We start from the raw sequence: 19,200 nt of genomic DNA, 5'->3' as shown, positions 1-19,200 counted from the left end.
GTAGAGCGATGTGAGGGGGAGGGAGGGAGGTGTGAGTGAGGTTGGATGGAGTGGGATGTATGAGTGACGGTGGAACGAGTTGGATGTGTGAGTGATGTTAGAGGGTGTGGGATGTCACTGAGGGTAGGGAGTGTGAGATAAGGTGGAGGGAGATGCATGTGAATGAGGGTTGTGTGTTTGGGATGTGCAAGTGAGGGTGGAAGGAGGGTGATATGTGAGTGAGGATGGACGGAGGGCGATGTGTGAGTGAGAGTGGAGTAAAGGTGATGTGTGAGTATCGGTGGACTGAGCGGGATGTGTGGTTGAGGGTGCAGGGAGGGGGATTTGCGTGATGGTGGAGGGAGGTGGATGTGAGTGAGGGTGCAGACAGGGGGATATGTGAGTGAGGGTGGAGGTTGTGGGATGTGAGTGTGGAGGGAGGGGGATGTGACAGTGAGGGTGGAGGGAGGGGGATGTGACAGTGATGGTGGAGGGAGGCGAATGTGTGAGTGAGTGTTGCGGAAGGAGTGTATGTGTGGGTGTAGGATAAGGAGGGAGATGTGTGAGTCAGGGTGGAGGGAGGGAAATGTAATTGAGGGTGCAGTGAAAGTGATGTGAGTGAGAGTGGAGGGAGGGAAATGTGAGTGAGGGTGGAGGGATGGGGATGTGAGTGAGGTTGATAGGGGTGACGTGAGTGAAGGGGAGTGAGGGGTTTGTGTGTGATGGTGGGGGGAGGGTGATGTGAGTGTGGATGGAGGGAGGGTGATGTGTGATTAAGAGTGAAGTGAGGTGTTTGTGGGTGAGAAGGGAGGGAGGGGATGTGAGTGTGGGTGGGGGATGTGAGTTAGAAAGGAGGGAGGGCATGTTAGTGAGCGTGGAGTGAGGGGTATGTGTGTAGTGTGGTGGGAGGGGGACGTGAGTGAAGGTGTAGGGAAGGGGCTGTGAGTAAGAATTCGAGAAGGGTGATGTGTGTCAGGGTGGAGAGACGGTGATGTGAGTGAGAAGGGAGGGAGGGGATGTGAGTGTGGGTGGTGGGTGGGGGATGTGAGTTAGAAAGGAGGGAGGGCATGTTAGTGAGCGTGGAGTGAGGGGTATGTGTGTAAGTGTGGTGGGAGGGGGACGTGAGTGAAGGTGTAGGGAAGGGGCTGTGTGTAAGATTTCGAGAAGGGTGATGTGTGTCAGGGTGGAGGGACGGTGATGTGAGTGAGAAGGGAGGGAGGGGGATGTGAGTGAGGATGGTTTGAGGGGGATGCTTGTGAGTGTGGAGGGAGAGTGATATGTGTGAGGGTCGGGGATGATTTGTGAGTGAGGGTGGAGGGAGGGGGATGTGAGTGAGGGTGGAGAGAGTTGATTTGTGAGTGAGGGTGGAGGGAGGAGGATGTAAGTGGGGTTGGTGGAAGGGCTAAGTGACTGAGGTTGGAGGGCGGTGTATATGAGTGATGGTGGATGGTGAACAACATGACTGAGTGTTGGTTTAGTTAGTTCGGGAAGAAGGAGGAGTATGTGAGTGAGTGTGGAGGGAGTGGAATGTGAGTGAGCATGTAGTGAGGGGATGTTCATGAGTGTGGAGTCTGGGAATGTGTGAGTGAGGTCGGAGGAAGGGTGACGTGAATGAGGGTAGAGGAAGGGTGACGTTGGTGAGGGTGCAGGGAGTTGGATGTGTGAGTAATGGGGTGGGAGAGGGAAGTATGTGTGAGTGTGGAGGGAGGGGGACGTGAGTGAAGGTGGAGTTAGGGGATGTGAGTGAGGGTGGGGGGACGGATATATGAGTGAGTGTGGTGGGAGTAGGATTTGAGTGAGGGTGGAGGGAAAGGGATGTGAGTGATAGTGGAGTAATGGGACGTGTGAGTGAGAGTGGAGGGAGAGTGATGTATGAATGAGGGTGGAATGAAGGGTATATGAGTGCGGGTGAAGGTGATATGTTTGAGAGTGAGTGTGGAGGAACGGGATGTGAGTGAGGGTGGAGGGAGTGTGAAGAGAGTGAGGGTGGAAGGAGGGGTTTTGAGTGAGGATGGAGGGAGGGGAATATGTGTGTGTGGAGGGAGGAGTTTGTTATTGAGGGTGGAGGGAGTGGATGTCGATTGAGTGTGTAGGGAGGGGTTGTGAGTGAGGGTGGAGGGAGGGGGATGTGAGTGATGTTGGAGGGACGGGGAGGTGAGTGACGATAATGAGATGTTAATGTGAATGATGGTTGTGGGAGTGGGATGTGTGAGTGAGGTTGGTGGGATGGTGTGGGAGAGAAGCTGGAGAGAGAGAGATCTGAATTAGGGTGGAGGGAGGGGGATGTGTGAGTGAGGCTGGAGGGAGAGGGATGTGAGTGAGGATGGAGGGAGGTGATTGTGTGAGTGAATGTGGAGTGAGGGGGCTGTTTGATTAAGTGTGTAGGGAGGCAGATGTGAGTGATGTTGGATGTGGGGCGATGTGAGTGAGCATGGTGGGGAAGGGATGTGAGTGAGGGTGGAGGGAGGGAGATGTGTATTAGGGGGCGGGAGTGGGATGTCTGAGTTTGGTTTTTGGGAGGGGATTGTGTGAGTGACGTTTGAGGGTGGGGGGCGTGTGATTGAGGGTAGAGAGTGGGTGACGTGAGTGAGGGTGGACGGAGGAGGCTGTATGAGTGATGGAGGAGGGGGATATTGAGTGAGGCTGGAGGGAGAGGAATGTGAGTGAGGGTGGAGGGAGATAAATGTGTGAGTGACTGTGTGATTGAGGGTCGAGCGAGGGGAATGTGAGTGATTTTGGACGTAGGGCAATGTGAGAGAGGGTAGCGGGAGGGGGATGTGAGTGAGGGTGGAGGGGTGGGATGTGTGAGTGACGGTGGAACGAGGTGAACATGTGAGAGATGGTGGAGGGTGGGGGATGTGAATCAGTGTGGAGGGAGGGGCATGTGTCAGTGAGGGTGGAGGGAGGTGGATGTGTTGGTGGAGGTGGAGTGAGTGTTGTGGAAGGGGTTGTGGGTGGGGTGGGGGGTTAGGGAGGGAGATGTGTGAGTGTCGGTGAAGGTTGAATGAGGGTGGAGTGAAGGGGGATGTGAATGAGGGTGGAGGGAGTGGAAGTCGAGTGAGGGTCTAGGGAAGGGATGTCAGTGAGGGTGGACGGAGGGTGTTGTGAGTGAGGATGGAGGGAGGGGGATGAGAGTAAGTGTAGAGGGAGGTGGTATTCAGTAAGGGTGGAGGGAAGGGTTTGTGAGTGAGGGTGGAGGGAAGGGGTAGTGAGTGAGGGTGGAGGGAGAGTGATTTGAGTGTGGGTGGAGCGAAAGTGGGTGTGAGCAAGGGTGGAGGGAGGGGTATGTGTGTGTGGCTGGACAGAAGTGAATGTGAGTGAGAGTGGAGTGAGGGGTATGTGAATGAGAGTGGAGGGAAGGCGATGTGAAATAAGGTGGAGAGATAGGGATATAAGTGAGTGTTGAAGGAGTATGATGTGAGTGAGAGTGGAGTGAGGGGTATGTGAGTGAATGTGGAGGAAGGGGGATGTGATTGAGGGTGCAGGGAGGGGTATGTGTGTGAGGGTGGAGGGAGGGGGATATGTGAGGGTAGAGGGTGGGGTATTAAGTGAGAGTGGAAAGAGGCTAAATGTGGGTGAGAGTGCAGGGAGAGGGATGTGAAAGAGGATGGAGAGATGGGGATGTGGGTGAATGTGGAGGGAGGGGCATGAGAGTGACTGCGTTGTCCCTCTCTCTGGGCCAGGGAAAGTTTGGTAGCTCCGGGGATTGTGGTTGTGGCTCAGAGAAATCTCCCCCTCCCTGAACCCTGGGCCTCAGTCAGTTTGGAGCTGCACTCCCGCTCACCCCGCCTGGTCTCACTGCCTGGTCTCACAGCCCAGTCCATGCCCTGGGTTACCTCATAAGAACATGAGAAATATGATCAGGGGTGGGCCACAAGGCTCCTCGATCCTGCTCCGCCATTCAACTCCACTTTCCCGTCTGATCCCCATAGCCCTTGATTCCCTTCGAGTCCAAAAATGTATCCATCTAAGCCTTGAATATAGTCAACGACTGACCATCCACAACTCCCTGGGGAAAAGAAAATCCATAAGTTCACAACCCTCTGAATGAAGATATTTCCCCTCCTCTCAGTCCTAAATGTCTGACCCCGTATCCTGAGAATATGCCCCTTGTTCTGGACTATCCATCCAGGGGAAACAACCTCTCAGCATCTACCCTGACAAAAACCCTCAGAATCTTATATGATTCAATGAGATCACCTCTCACTATTCTAAACTCCAGAGAGTATAAGCCCATTCTACTCAATCTCTCCTCATAGGAGAACCCTCTCATCCCAGGAATCATTCCAGTGAACCTTTGTTGCTGTGCCTGTAAGACAATACACCCTTCCTTAGATAAGGAGACCAAAACTGTACACAGTACTCCAGGTGAGGTCTCACCAGACCCCTGTACAATTGTAGGAAGACTTCCTTACAATAAAGGCCAACATGCCATTTGCCTTCATAATTGTTTGCTGCACCTGTATGTTAACTTTTTGTGTTTCTTGTACGAGGACACCCAGATGTCTCTGAACACTAACATTTAATAGTTTCTCACCATTTAAAACTTATTCAGTTTTTCTTTTCTTCTTACAAAAGTGAATAACCTCACATTTCCCCACATTATATTCCATCTGCCACTTTCTTGCCCACTCACTGAACCTGTCCATACCCCTTTGCAGACTCTTTATGTCCTCCTCATAGCTAACTTTCCCAACTTGCTTTGTATTGTCAGCAAACTTGGATACATTGCACTCGGTACCTTCATCTAAGTTATCAATATATATTGTAAATAGCTGAGGCCCAAGGATTGATCCTTGTGGCACTCCACCAGTTACAGCCTGCCAACCTGAAAATGACCCGTTTATCCCTACTTTCTGTTTTCTGTCCGTTAACCAATTCTCAATCCTCAATATTACCTCCAACCCAATGAGCCCTTATCTTGTGTAACAAACTCTAATGTGGTAACTTATCGAATGCCTTTGAAAATCCAAATACACAACATCCACTGGTTCCCCTTTATCTGGACTGCCAGTTACATCCTCAAACAACTCCAATACAGATTGTCATCAACGAGTGAATTCCGCCCTTTCTGTTGCTTCAAAACTAGCGGGGGTGGTGCTGTGAAAGGGACCAGGCTCTGATTGGCGGGTGGGGGTATCAATCACTTGTTTTGAACCAATAGAAGGGGCGGACTCCGTGAGGGACATTAATTTCTGCAGCGAGGGAAAGTGCAGATTAGATTCTCCTTCACACCGTCAATATTGGTCTCATTTTCTGCCCTGCCATAATTAGATCTCCGGTGAATGATGGAGTGATTGAGAAAAGTCCACAGCTGGAAGTAAACAGGGATTGTAGACTGAGGAACAACAGCAGGGGAATCAGCACAGGATTGTGAGAGCAGCAACCAGAGAGAACCCTTCCGATTCAAAGAGCTTCCAGAGATCGACTGGGGAGAAAGGTAAGAGAAAGTCCCATTTCCTCAGATAAACACTGGTCTTGTTGACAGTCCACAAAGGTTACAAGGTAAGGGGGGAAATGGTGAGAATGAGACTGGGAGAGTCTGATCACCAAGTACAATTATCCAGCATGAGGCCGTGTAATGAAACGTGAAGTGAGATCAGTTTCTGTCTCAAAACACAGTCACAAATTAATCTTGTTTGTATTTTAGAGTGAAGGGGTTTGATCTAAGAGGTAACTCCATTCTGAGGCAGAGCCCAGCAGATCTCCAGTGTCTCCCCGTCCCCAGCACCAACTCGGAAAGAACCCACCTTTCTGTCTCCCATGATGTGAATATTACACTGTGTGTTAATGTAGTACCAGACAGCGTTAATGAATTCAAGTATATTTCAGATCCAACTATCAAAATAAATCATCTGACAATTCTGAACTGGATACTTAATGTTATTTCCTATCAGTAAATCTATTTCTGGATTTCACAATTACTGTTGAATTAAATGATAATTTAAATACAAACTTGTGAGAAACTGATACGTAAATCGGATTCTTATAATAATTTTTAAAATTTCTTCCAATTGATTATTTTGTCTGTTGTCAGAATAAATGTTCTGGGTGATCACTTATGCATCTCCCGGCCTCGGCCGAGGGTTCTTTTTATTAAACTGAGAGTGAAGTTTGTCCCGATACAATCCAGATTCATTTCCGTGCTCTTTCAACACAATCACCTGATTATTATGGGGACCTGCTTTTGGCAGAAAATATAAACAGGTCTTTCAGCCCTTTAAACACTAACTGGAGTTTGCGGAAATATTGTTCATCCAAATGTTGTAACATGTACAAAGAATGTGACGATCAGATGTTTCGCCATCGAATTCAGTATTGTGGCAGTAATTTAAATGGTCACTGTTAACAGTTACAGGTTTAGATGGTATAAGACAATCAGATTTTCAGAGCAGACGTGGTCTGTTTTTAACAATGTGACTATTTTATCGCTGTCCTTCTGTAGATGCGGTGCTGCTTAATGTTCTGTCGAGCTCAAACTGCTGGTGAATTCACTAAATCCCCATTATCAGGCCTTGTGATGTAAAAAATCCGTTATTGGAATCGCAGCTTCATGGTTAGAAAAAGTGTCTGAATGTTCAGGGTTAATCTTCATCTTAACTAAACTCCAAACACGTGATGGTGGTTTTCGTTATGTCCTTTTCAGCAACTATCGTTGAGTGAGTTCCTCTATGCCAGGTTAACAATCTGTCAGATCTCAGTACAAGAGGCGTTGTTTCCAAATTATATCCGAAAGACCATGAAACGTTCAGTGTAAACTCCTATCTATATATTCAGAACCTGACACGTTCAGTGTAAACGCCTATCTGTCTATTCAGACTATGAAACAGTCAGTGTAAACTCCTATCTACATATTCAGACCATGAAACAATCAGTGTAAACTCCTATCTATGTATTCAGACCATGAAACATTCAGTGTAAACTCCTATCTATATATTCAGACCATGAAACATTCAGTGTAAACTCCTATCTATATATTCAGACCATGAAACATTCAATATAAACTCCTATCTATGTATTCGGCATACCAGGAGTAGGGACATCGTCTGGATACGATGAAAACATTTTAAGAGTTGCTTTTACTCCAGAAGAATAATATTATAATACAGCAGTAGGTTGTGTAGATATATATAATTCATAAGACTTCCTGTTGCCATGGTTTAATGATCATTTTCTGAAATCGATAACTCCTGCGTGAATACTTTTTTAATGGAGATTATTATTCCACCAGTTATTCAGTCCTCCCAGCACTGCTGGCACTGTAGTGAACATTCACACATGTCCTCCTCCCATTCTGGCCTGTTTCAACAAACAGTGAGAACACATTCCAGTTCATCTATGCCAGTGTGAGCAAGGCCATCGAGATGCATTAGTAATGAATTAAAAGTCTTATTTCCAACGCACACTTCCTGTAAGTGTCACACTTAATGTTGCACTCGTCTCCTGTCACATTCACTCGCTGTTACACATCAAACTTCATAATTCAGAAATTAAACTTGGAGTATAACCTCTCGCTCCCTGTCAGTGGTGTATGGGTGTGGGGCCGGGTCAGTTGTGTGTGTGTGTGGGGCCGGGTCAGTAGGGTGTGGATGTTGGGCTGTGTCAGTGGCGTTTGGTTGTGGGGCCGGGTCAGTGGGGTATGGTTGTGGGGCTGGGTCAGAGATGTATGGGTGTGGGACTGGGTCAATGGGGTTTGGGTTTGGGGCCGGATCAGTGGGGTGTGGGTGTGGGGCCGGGTCAGTGGGGCGTGGGTGTGGGGCCGGGTCATAGATGTATGGTTGTGGTACCTGGTCAGTGAGGTATGGGTGTGGGGCCGGGTCAGGTGGGTATGGGTGTGGGGCCGTGTCAGTGAGGGATGGGTATGGGGCCGGGTCACGTGGGTATGGGTGTGGGGCCGTGTCAGTGAGGTATGGGTGTGGGGCCGGGTCAAATGGGTATGGGTGTGGGGTCGTGTCAGTGAGGGATGAGTATGGGGCCGGGTCAGGTGGGTATGGGTGTGGGGCCGTTTCAGTGAGGTATGGGTGTGGGGCCGGGTCAGGTGGGTATGGGTGTGGGGCCGTGTCAGTGAGGTATGGGTGTGGGGCCGGGTCAAATGGGTATGGGTGTGGGGTCGTGTCAGTGAGGGATGAGTATGGGGCCGGGTCAGGTGGGTATGGGTGTGGGGCCGTGTCAGTGAGGTATGGGTGTGGGGCCGGGTCAAATGGGTATGGGTGTGGGGCCGTGTCAGTGAGGTATGGGTGTGGGTCCGGCTCAGGTGGGTATGGGTGTGGGGCCGTGTCAGTGAGGGGTGGGTATGGGGCCGGGTCAGGTGGGTATGGGTGTGGGGCCGTGTCAGTGAGGTATGGGTGTGGGGCCGGGTCAAATGCGTATGGGTGTGGGGCCGGGTCAGATGGGTATGGGTGTGGGGCCGTGTCAGGGGGTATGGGTGTGGGTCCGGGTCAAATGGGTAATGGTGTGGGGCCAGGTCAGTGAGGTTTGGGTGTGGGTCCGGATCAGAGGGGTATGGGTGTGGGACCAGGTCAGTGAGGTATGGGTGTGGGTCCGGATCAGAGGGGTATGGGTGTGGGGCCAGGTCAATGGGGTGTGGGTGTGGGTCCGGATCAGAGGGGTATTGGTGTGGGGCCAGGTCAATGGGGTGTGGGTGTGCGAGGCCGGATCAGTGGGATATGGGCAAGGTGCCGGGTCGGTTGGGAATGGGTGTGAGGCTAGTTCAGTCGGGTATGGGTTTGGGGCCGAGTCAATGGAGTGTGAGCGCGGGGCCGTGTCGGTGGGGTGTGAATTTTGGGCCGGATCGTGGGGTGTGGGCGCTGGGCCGGGTCAGTGGGGTGTAGGATTGGGGCCTGATCGGTGGGGTGCGGGTTTGGGGCCGTGTCAGTGGGGTACGGATGTGGGGCCAAATCAGTGGGGCGTGGGCACGGGGCCGTGTAGGTGGGGTGTTCGTTTGGGGCCGTGTGGGTGGGGTATGGGCGCGGGGCCGTGTTGGTGGGTTGTGGGCGCGGGGTCGTGTCGGTGGGGTGTGGGCGCGGAATTATATTTGTGGGACGGTGGAACAGCAGCGTATGAACTGTACAGGGTCGATGAGAAGGCAATCTCCAGGTAACAGAGCCTCACTGCAAAGAAAATATGTTTTTAAGGAGAAGCCCGATAAACACATGAGGGAGAAAGATAGAAGGATATACTGATAGAGTGAGATGCAAGAGGGAGGTTGGAGGCTGACGAGGTGCAGAAACACCGGCATGGTTCAGTTGGGCCGAATGGCCTATTTCTGTGCTGTACATCCTGCATAATTCTACGTAAAATAAAGGGAATTGACGAGGCTGCGTTTTCTGCAGCAGTTTTGTAGAATGCGAATATCGGAATCTTTTCTCTCATTCTGTAGTCTGGAACACGTGAACTCTTCGAGTGGAACGGAGAGATTCTAGTCGCCCAGTCAGAGAGTTATGTGATGCACAAGTGAAATGAGTTTAACTTGTTCTATAACATTAAACCACCAATGAGACTTTTGTATTACAGACGAGAGGGTTTGATCAAAGAGACACGCCCAGTTTGACACGTGGGTGAATAGGTGGACTCGTGCATCTCGATCTCTTCCTCCAACGCCTCTCCTCCATTGTCCAGCTCAGTGGGGCTCCCCTCGCTTGGTTCCAACTATAACCTTTGACTCCCTTGTTAATCAGGAATCTATTCAACTCAAAATATTTAAATGGAGAGAGATATTAAAAATATTCAATGACCCTGCCTCCACCACTCACTGGGGAAGGGATTCCACAGACTCACAACCCTCTGAGAGAAAACATTTCTCCTCATCTCCGACTTAAATGGGAGACCCCTTATTTTTAAACTGTGGCCCCCTAGTTCTAGTCTCTCCCACAAGGGGAAACATCCTCTCAGCATCTACCCCTTCTAGTCTCCTCAGGATCTTATATGTTTAAATAAGATCACCTCTCATTCTTCTAAACTCCAATGTATACAGGCCCAACTTGTCCAACTTTCCTCATAAGATAACCCCCTCATCCCAGGAATCAGTCGAGTGAACCTTCTCTGAACCGCCTACAAAGCAGTTATGTCCTTTCCCAAATAAGGAGACCAAAACTGCACACAGTATTCGAGATGTGGTCTCGCCAATGCCCTGAACAACTATAGCAAAACATCTCAACTTTTACATTCCATTCCCCTTGCAATACATGGCAACATTCCATGTGCCTTCCGAATCACTTGCTGTACCTGCATACTAATTTTTTGTGATTCATGTACTAGGACACCCAGATCCCTCTGGACCTCAGAGTTCTGCAATCTCTCTCCATTTAAATAATATACTGCTTTTCTAATCCTTGTGGACAAGTTCATATTATCCAACATTATACTCCATCTCCCTAATTTTTCCCTACTCACTTAACCTATCCCTATCGCTTTGCAGACTTCTTATGTCGTCTTCACAAATTACTTTCCTACCTCCCTTTGTGTCATCAGCAAATTTAACAACCATACATTAGGTCCCTTCATCCAAGTATAATTGTATAAATGCAGAGATTAGACAAGCGTGTAAGAAAGGCATAGTGGTCTTCATGGGGGACTTTAACCTTCACATAGATTGGGAAAAGCAGACTAGCAACTGTCAGAAAGGTAGTGAATTTCTTGCGTGTGTCCGGGATAGTTTTCTACTGCAGTATGTCCAAGAGGCAACAAGGGGCAAACCATACTGGATTTAGTAATGAGTAATTAACTAGATTTAGTTAACGGCTTAACTGTGTGTGAACATCTATCCAATAGTGATCATAACATGAACAAATTCAATGTAGTGTTTGAAAGGAAAAAAAGTGAATCAGCTGCTAAGATTCCAGACTTGGGCAAGGCCGATTTCAATGGGATGAGACAGAGACTGTCCACAGTAAACTGGGCAAATCTGTTAATAGGTAAAACGACTGATGATCAGTGGGAAATGTTTAAAGAAACATTGAACGTGATAGAGAATCGGTTTATACCCATGAGGGGCAAGAACTCTACTTGACAAAAAAAAAGCCATGGACAACTAAAGAGGTAAGGGATAGTATAAGACATAAGGAAAGGGCATACAAAAAGGCAAAAAATGGCACAGATCCTGGCGAATGGGAAAGATACAAAGATCAACAAAGTGTCACAAAACAGATAGTAAGAGCTACAAAAAGAGAGTATGAAAAGAAACTCACAAGGGATATCAAAACCAATACGAAGAACATTGATAGTTATATTAGGAAAAAGAGGGTGGTCAGGAGCAGTGTTGGCCCCTTAAAAACTGAAAGTCAGGATATTGCCATTGACAATGGGGAAATGGCGGACATGTTAAACAATTACTTTGCGTCAGTATTTACAGTCGAAAAAGAGGATAGCATGCTGGAAATCCCAAGAAAACGTATATTGAATCGGGGACAGGGACTCGATAAAATTAACATAAGTAAAGCAACAGTAATGAAGAAAATAATAGCACTAAAGAGCGACAAATCCCCAGGACCAGATGGTTTCCATCCCAGGGTTTTAAAGGAAGGAGGTGAGCACATTGTGGATGCCCTAATTATAATCTTTCAAAGTTCTCTAGATTCAGGAACTGTCCCTCCAGGTTGGAAAATTGCTCATGTCACTCCGCTTTTTAAGAAAGGAGAGAGAGGGAAACCGGAGAAATATAGACCAGTTAGCCTCACATCTGTTGTGGGGAAAATGCTGGAGTCTATAATTAAGGATAGGATGACTGAACACATCGAGAACTTTCAGTTAATCAGTGAGAGCCAGCATGGATGTGTGAAATGTCGGTCGTGCCTGACAAACCTGATTGAATTTTTTGAAGAGGTGACTAAAGTAGTGGACAGGGGAAGGTCAATGGGTGTTATTTATTTGGACTTCCAGAAGGCATGTGTTAAGGTCCCACATAAGAGAATGTTAGCTTAGATAGAAGCTCATGGAATCGGGGGAAAAGTACGGACTTGGTTAGGAAGTTGGCTGAGCGAAAGGCGATAGAGAGTAGGGATAATGGGTAGGTACTCACATTGGCAGGATGTGACGAGTGGAGTCCCGCAGGGATCTGTCTTGGGACCTCAATTATTCACAATATTTATTAACGACTTAGATGAAGGCATAGAAAGTCTCATATCTAAGTTTGCCGATGACACAAAGATTGGTGGCATTTTAAGCAGTGTAGATGAAAACATAAAATTGCATAGGGATATTAATAGATTAGGTGAATGGGCAAAACTGTGGCAAATGGAATTCAATGTAGACAAATGTGAGGTCATCCACTTTGGATCAAAAAAGGATAGTACAGGGTACTTTCTAAATGGTAAAAAGTTAAAAACAGTGGATGTCCAAAGGGACCTCGGGGTTCAGGTACATAGTTCATTGAAGTATCATAAACAGGTGCAGAAAATAATCAAGAGAGCAAATGGAATGCTGGCCTTTATATCTAGAGGACCAGAGTACAAGGGGGCAGAAGTTATGCTGCAGCTATCCAAAACCCTGGTTAGACCGCACCTGGAGTACTGTGAGCAGTTCTGGGCACCGCACCTTCGGAAGGACATATTGGCCTTGGTGGGAGTGCAGCACAGGTTTAGTTGAATGATACCCGGACTTCAAGGGTTAAGTTACGAGGAGAGATTACATAATGTGGGGTTGTATTCTCTGAAGTTTCGAAGGTTAAGGGGTGATCTAATCGAGGTTTATAAGATATTAAGGGAAACGGATAGGGTGGATAGAGAGAAACTATTTCCGCTGGTTGGGGATTTTAGGAGTCGGGGCACAGTCTAATAAATAGAGCCAGACCTTTCAGGAGCGAGATTAGAAAAAATTTCTACACACAAAGTGTTGTAGAAGTTTGGAACTCTTCCACAAACGGCAATTGATACTAGCTCAATTGCTAAATTTAAACCTGAGATCGATAGCTTTTTGGCAACCAAAGGTATTCAGGGATGTGGGCCAAAGGCAGGTATATGGAGTTCGATCACAGCTCAGCCATGATCTTATCAAATGGCGGAGCAGGCACGAGGGGTTGAATGGCCTACTCCTGTTCCTATGTTCCTACGTCATTGATAAAGATTGTGAATAGTTGAGGCCCAAGCACTGATCCCTGTGGCACTCCACTCGTTACATCTTTCCAACCTGAAATTGAACCATTTGTGCCTATTCTCTGTTTCCTGTTAGCTAACCAATTCTTTATCCATGCTAATATTTTACCCCCTCCACCATGAGCTCTTATTTTGTGTAGTAGCCTTTGATGTGGCACCTTGCCAAAAGCCTTTTGGAAATCAAGTGCACAACATCCACAGGATCCTCTTTATCCATGTTGCTTGTTGCTTCCACAAAGAACTCTAATAAATTAGTCAAACACAATTCCAGCCGTACAAGCCCCACCACCAGGATCTCTATGAGCCTCCGACTCTGGCCTCTTTCACATTTCACCCATTCCTCACCCGATCTATGGCTGCCGGGCCTTCAGCTGTCCCGGCTCTATGTTCTGCAATTCTCACCCGAAACCTCTCCACCTCCCTCTCATCCTTTACGATCCTTCTAAACCCACTTCTTTGACCAAACTTTTGCCACCCCTCCCTCTACCTCCTTTATTCAGCGCCCATCTTTTGTCTGATTCGGGGTCTGTGAAAGGCTTTGGGATGTTTTTCGATGTTAAAGGGTCTGTGGTAATGCAAGTTGTTGCTGTTTTGTGTTTATTATACTAATGTCAGTGTGAGTGAAACAAGAGTAACTCAATTTTACAATGTCTCAAATTTATTTACAAATTAATGCCGGAGAATAACTTCAACTCTAGTTTGGTAGGACGTCCGTTCGTGGGCATACACACCGCGAGACACACACACGTGGAGAATCTTCATTGTAAAGTAGCAGTAAAATCGACCACTTATATATTGATGGTGTTTTCTGAGATTGTAAGACCCCGAAAGATATACAACAAATAAATTCCGTACATCACCTAATGGTTTAACGTTACACGATTGATAACATTTCAATTAGTGTTAATATTAAAACATTGGTAATTCTCTTCATCTCCGAACAGTGCTTATTAGTGTTAATGTTAGAATAGTGGTGAATCTCCTCACTTCTTACAGTGCTCATTAATGTTAATATTAGAACAGTGGTAAATCTCCTCACCTCCTACAATGCTCATTAGTGTTAATATTAGAACAGTGGTAAATCTCCTCACCTCCTACAGTGCTCATTAATATTAATATTAGAACAGTGGTAAATCTCCTCACCTCCTACAATGCTCATTAGTGTTAATATTAGAACAGTGGTAAATCTCCTCACTTCCTACAGTGCTCTTTAGTGTTGATATTAGATCATTGGTAAATCTCCTCACCTCCTACGGTTCTCATTAGGTGCTGACACCATGAGAAATATGGTAAATATATATATATCCAATAGAAGCACCAACCAGGACACATCTCCTTGAACTCAGGGAGGCTGTCACTGCCTATAAACACCAGAGGAATCACACCCAGCTGGATATTGTGCATGTCGATAGATATCATATTCATAAAGTACCAGGATTTAATATCAAAACACAACTGATCAAAAATATGAAACACTTCTGTGAATAAAATAATACAATAGCGCCAGAATGTAAAACCGAGTGAGGGGTCATTTAATACATCAATGATCACCCAGCTCCATATTTCCCTCCAGAATATTCACTAACTCAGGAATAAGGCTGATGCTGGCCTGCACTGTGAGTAAATCTTACTAATGGGCGCTCCCAGTGCAGAGTCTCTGCCGACGGGAGCCCGTCTGGAACTGGGTTGTTGAGATCAGCGGGACTCACTGGATTTCACTGGGCAGCTGACTGTCACACCTGATGTGGAGTATTGATCATCACACTCGGGAAATGCTCCATCCCAGAGCAAACAACTGTTGTACTGATGGGAGAGGAGGGATTTGGTATCATGTTTAACAATGCAAAGCTCTCCTGCTCATTGTAATATTGCTGCCTAACCTCCTATTAATATCATATTGATTACAGAGCATTATAATCCAGGAACGTCTGTCACCACCATGGCTGAAGGTTGAAACAGGGGAGAAGATCCAACATCTTCAAAAAGAATGAGAATGGACACAGGTAGGTTCAGAAAATTCATCAAAATATAATTTCTGTCCTGACAAAGGGTCCAGATCACGAGCAGGAACCTCAGCTCACACAGGAAGAGGTAACAGCACAGATACTGTGTAGATAGAGAGAAGTGAGTGGCCATCTAGAGGGACGGTGCAGTCACAGGTAGAGGGATCTCCTGAGTACTGGAACTGGCTAATGGATACCTGGTGTTGGGGGCTGTAAGGTGGACAGAGACAGTGACTCAGAGGATGGTCTTCCTGAGTAACAGTGTGAGACCAGGGAGCAGGGGGACACCCCGAGTGGGGCGGGGGTGAGAGACAGGTGGGACACAGGAATAGGACAGCGATAGTGGTGGGAGATTCTATAGTCAGGGGAATGGACTGACTCTTCTGCAGCCCTGGTGTCAAAGGGAAGAACATCCTGGAACGTGTGGGACCATCTTTTGGAAGGAAAGGAGAACAGAGAATAGCCATGGTCGGAACAAATAACAAGGATAGAAATACGTGTATCGAGGGAACACTGAGACTTAGCACTAGACTAAAAAACAAGGTTTAGAGTCGGCCATCTCCGGATTGCTTTACGCTGGGCTGTTTAAGGGGGGAAATATCAGTCAGGTCAATCTGTGGCTGCAGTGCTGGAGCAGGAGGGAAGGGTTCACGGTCTTGGGGACTGGAGTGAGTTCAGGGAGAAGGGAAGGGATGGTCACGGTCTGAACCGACCAACAATGGTTTTACAGACTGGGTGAATGGAGCAATGGGAGGGTTTCAACTCATAAGACTGCATGGTGGGAAATCACAGGTTCTGAGACTAGAGAGTGAAATTAATAAAACTGTTGGAGCAGAACAGAAGATTTATGAAATTGTGAAAAGTTATTAGCAGGAAAAAAAGAAGGTCGTTTTGAAATATTGAGAGATCAATTCATTTGGTATTTAAAAAAGCAAAGAAACGGAAACGGGTCAACATTCCAAAAAATCGGAGTTCGGATTGTGTGTTATGTCTGTGAATATACAAATAATTCCAAACATATTCGGAAAATCAGAAGTATAAGAGATGTGATCTAGTATCAGGAAGACAAGGCCTGAGCTTTCACAGGGCTCAGAGCGAAATGTTTCTCATTAAAACATTTTGAGGGGAGAGAAAAATAGTTCTGGACGCCAGTATTAATAAAGGTTCTATGACAGAGCTAGAACAATAACAGCTTGCATTTATATACTGCCTTTAATGTAAAACGACCCAGGGTGCGTGACAGGAGCGATTATCATACAAAAATTGACACCGAGTCAAATAAGGAGATATTAGGACGGGTGACCAAAAGCTTGGTCAAATAGGTAGGTTTTAAGGAGCGCCTTAAAGGAGAAGAGAGAAAAGGAGAGGTTTCGAACATCAGAATGTTCCAGGGTGCTATGTTAAGGTCGATTCCTTATGAACGCAGTTAAGCAATAGGAAGGGAAATAGCACAATTCTCGGTGTGTTTTGCAGGACAGCAATCAGTGAAGGTGAGATGGAGGAGGAACTGGGGGAAACGAGTTGTGGATGAAGGTTTGGGGAGATAAAAAATATTTCATTTCGTTTCTAAAAATGATGGTGGAAGTGAAAATGTTGGTGTACGAGAGGAGGATGTGGACACATAGTTAGTGATAACTGTAGAGAAGGATTTGGATCGCCGAGGTGGATAAATCACTGGGCCCAGAGATAACACACCCGAGGCTGTTAAATTGAGTCAGAGAGGAGATAAGAGGGACTCTGATCACAATTTCTCAATCCTCGATTGTTGTCAAAAATATCCAGGTGGACCGAAGCAGAACAAGTAATGTCTCTGTTAAAATAGGGAGAGAGAGTCAACGGGTAACTGGAGACCAATTAATCTCCGTCAGTCGTGGTCTGTAATTCCAGGTCGAATTAGCGAACATTTAGAGATACAGGGGATGATGAGCGGAGGCTGGAACTGATTCGCTGCAGTCAGTCGTATTTGACAAATCTGATACAGCTTTGTTGAGAGATGACTATATCGATCGATGGGATGTAGCACATGGGGTATATATGGGTTTTCAGAAGGTGTTTGATAATGTGGCTCACAGGAGGCTTCAGCCGTTTGGTTTCAGAGGAAATGTAGCCGCCCGGATAGAAAGTCGATAATGTGTTTAGTTTTCTCCATTTTTGTTCACAGATCCGAACACTGCAATCACTGAGTTGCTGACAAAGTGCGACGATTACCAACTGTTCCAGTTGACGAAATTCTACCGGGACAGATTGGAACAGGCGATTGAAGAGGGGGTGGAGGGCGTCAGCTCGTTGTTAACATACGAGAGACATTTCAGTGGACAGGAACATCGGGTAAGTGGGAAGGATACAGAATGAATTTGGTCATTTAAACATCACATAACTAACAGGATATCAGATCTTAGAATCAGAGAATGTTACAGAAGAGAAACTGGTCAAATAGGAAAGAAATGGATCAAACTGAAAATACAGTGAATCTGAAACAATGATACGAAATGGTGAAAATACCCAGTGGATCGTTCAGTCTCTGTACAAAGGACAGGGGAACGGTTCGGGTATAACTCTTGTGTGGACTGAAAACAAAAGGGAATCAGTTTAAGTGGGAATGGGAAAAGGAGGTACCAATATATTCATTATAATTATTTACAGAAAGTCACTGGTCTCGTGGAGAAGGGAAACAGGGCGGACAGTTCCAACCTTCTCCTAAATCTGGTGATGGAGAACGGCTCTCGGGCCCGAAGGGTGATGTGGGAATCCTTTGTGAAAATGCAGCATGCGGTACCAAAGTTGGACAAAATACTGAACGAGATGCAGGAACTTGGTACGGTAAAATCACACACTGAATTCAATTTCAGATTGAAACACTGCAGAATTTACCAACATATTACACAGATCTCATCTCATGAAAGCTCATTGATTTAAACAGGTCCTGATCCATTTGATTATATGAACATCGGACGAAGTTTAACTGAAATACCCAGTCATCTGAAAGGTAAGTGACGACATGGAGATTTCAAACTGTTTATTTCACTTCTGAGAATCAGAATGTTTGACTGTAGCCTTTTGTTTAGAGATTGTCAGAATCTGTGAATCAGAAGTTGAAAGGTTGGAGGGAACAGAATAAAGTTTGATTTTGATTTGTTAATAATCTTCAGATCGTCTGCACGATCTTTTACTATTCACGTTTCCCAATTATTTGTAAATTTGTAGATGTTTTATTACTCCAACTAATCCAGGTGCTGATTGCTAACAGCTGTGAAAAACCGTTCATACCTGGGAGGATCCCGATACACCGTGAATCCCCATACACACCTGGGAGGATCGTGATACAGCTATAATCCCCATACACACCTGGCAGGATCCTGATACACTGTGACTCCCCATACACATCTGGCAGGATCCTGATATACTGTGACTCCCCATACACACCTGGCAGGATCCTGATACACTGTGAATCCCCATACACACCGGGCAGACCCTGTTACACTGTGAACCCCCATACACATCTGGCAGGATCCTGATACACTGTGAATCTCCATACACACCTGGCAGGACCCAGATACAGTGTGAATCCACATGCACACCTGGCAGGATCCAGATACAGTGTGAATCCCCATGCACACCTGGCAGGATCCTGATCCACTGTGAATCCCCATACACACCTGGCAGGATCCTGATACACTGTGAATCCCCATGCACAACTGGCAGGATCCTGATACACTGTGAATCCCCATACACACCTGTCAGGATCTTGATATATTGTGAATCCTACACACAACTCCAGTGTGCCTCACAGATCCTTTCGGCTCACAATTAATGAGCAGTGCTTTGTGCCAGACGTCACGGTTTACCTGCGCCCCTAGAAATCTGCTCCCAATCACCTGTAGGGAACGAGGTGGAGAAATGCGAAATATTGAAAATGTTATCTTTTCACAGACGTCAAACTATTCGATCTGATCTGAGAAGATTTGCGGATTTTCACACAATAGATCATTAATCCGTGGAGAAATGTGAGGGAAAGACAATGTTCAGGGTAATTCGGAAGTTATGGGCTAGCTTCCTAATGGTAGTGAAAGAGAGAACTTATTCTACTCAAAGAATAGTCCTTTAACTCAGGGTCTTTTTGGACCCAATGG

The 19,200-nt window shown here is 46.5% G+C and overlaps 1 protein-coding gene across 5 annotated transcripts in view; it reads left to right on the top strand.

Moving 5' to 3' along the window:
- Positions 1–19,200, top strand: part of LOC137317431 (uncharacterized) — a 30,858-nt gene that overhangs the window by 9,091 nt on the left and 2,567 nt on the right. For 3 of the 5 annotated variants that reach the window (XM_067980776.1, XM_067980778.1, XM_067980777.1), the window contains 5 exons: positions 5,254–5,419; positions 14,975–15,070; positions 17,232–17,398; positions 17,714–17,885; positions 17,991–18,056. In XM_067980776.1, coding sequence (XP_067836877.1) covers positions 15,055–15,070; positions 17,232–17,398; positions 17,714–17,885; positions 17,991–18,056 — 421 coding nt within the window. In that variant the 5' untranslated portion in view covers positions 5,254–5,419; positions 14,975–15,054. Of the gene's footprint in view, positions 1–3,532; positions 4,348–5,253; positions 5,420–14,974; positions 15,071–17,231; positions 17,399–17,713; positions 17,886–17,990; positions 18,057–19,200 lie in introns of those variants that run through there. The other 2 variants (XM_067980779.1, XM_067980780.1) reach the window with 2 other exon arrangements.

Source organism: Heptranchias perlo, unplaced genomic scaffold, assembly GCF_035084215.1.
Source record: "Heptranchias perlo isolate sHepPer1 unplaced genomic scaffold, sHepPer1.hap1 HAP1_SCAFFOLD_62, whole genome shotgun sequence".
NCBI lineage: Eukaryota > Metazoa > Chordata > Chondrichthyes > Hexanchiformes > Hexanchidae > Heptranchias > Heptranchias perlo.
Note: the sequence above shows the minus strand (reverse complement) of the source record. Positions and strands in the feature narration are given on the sequence as shown.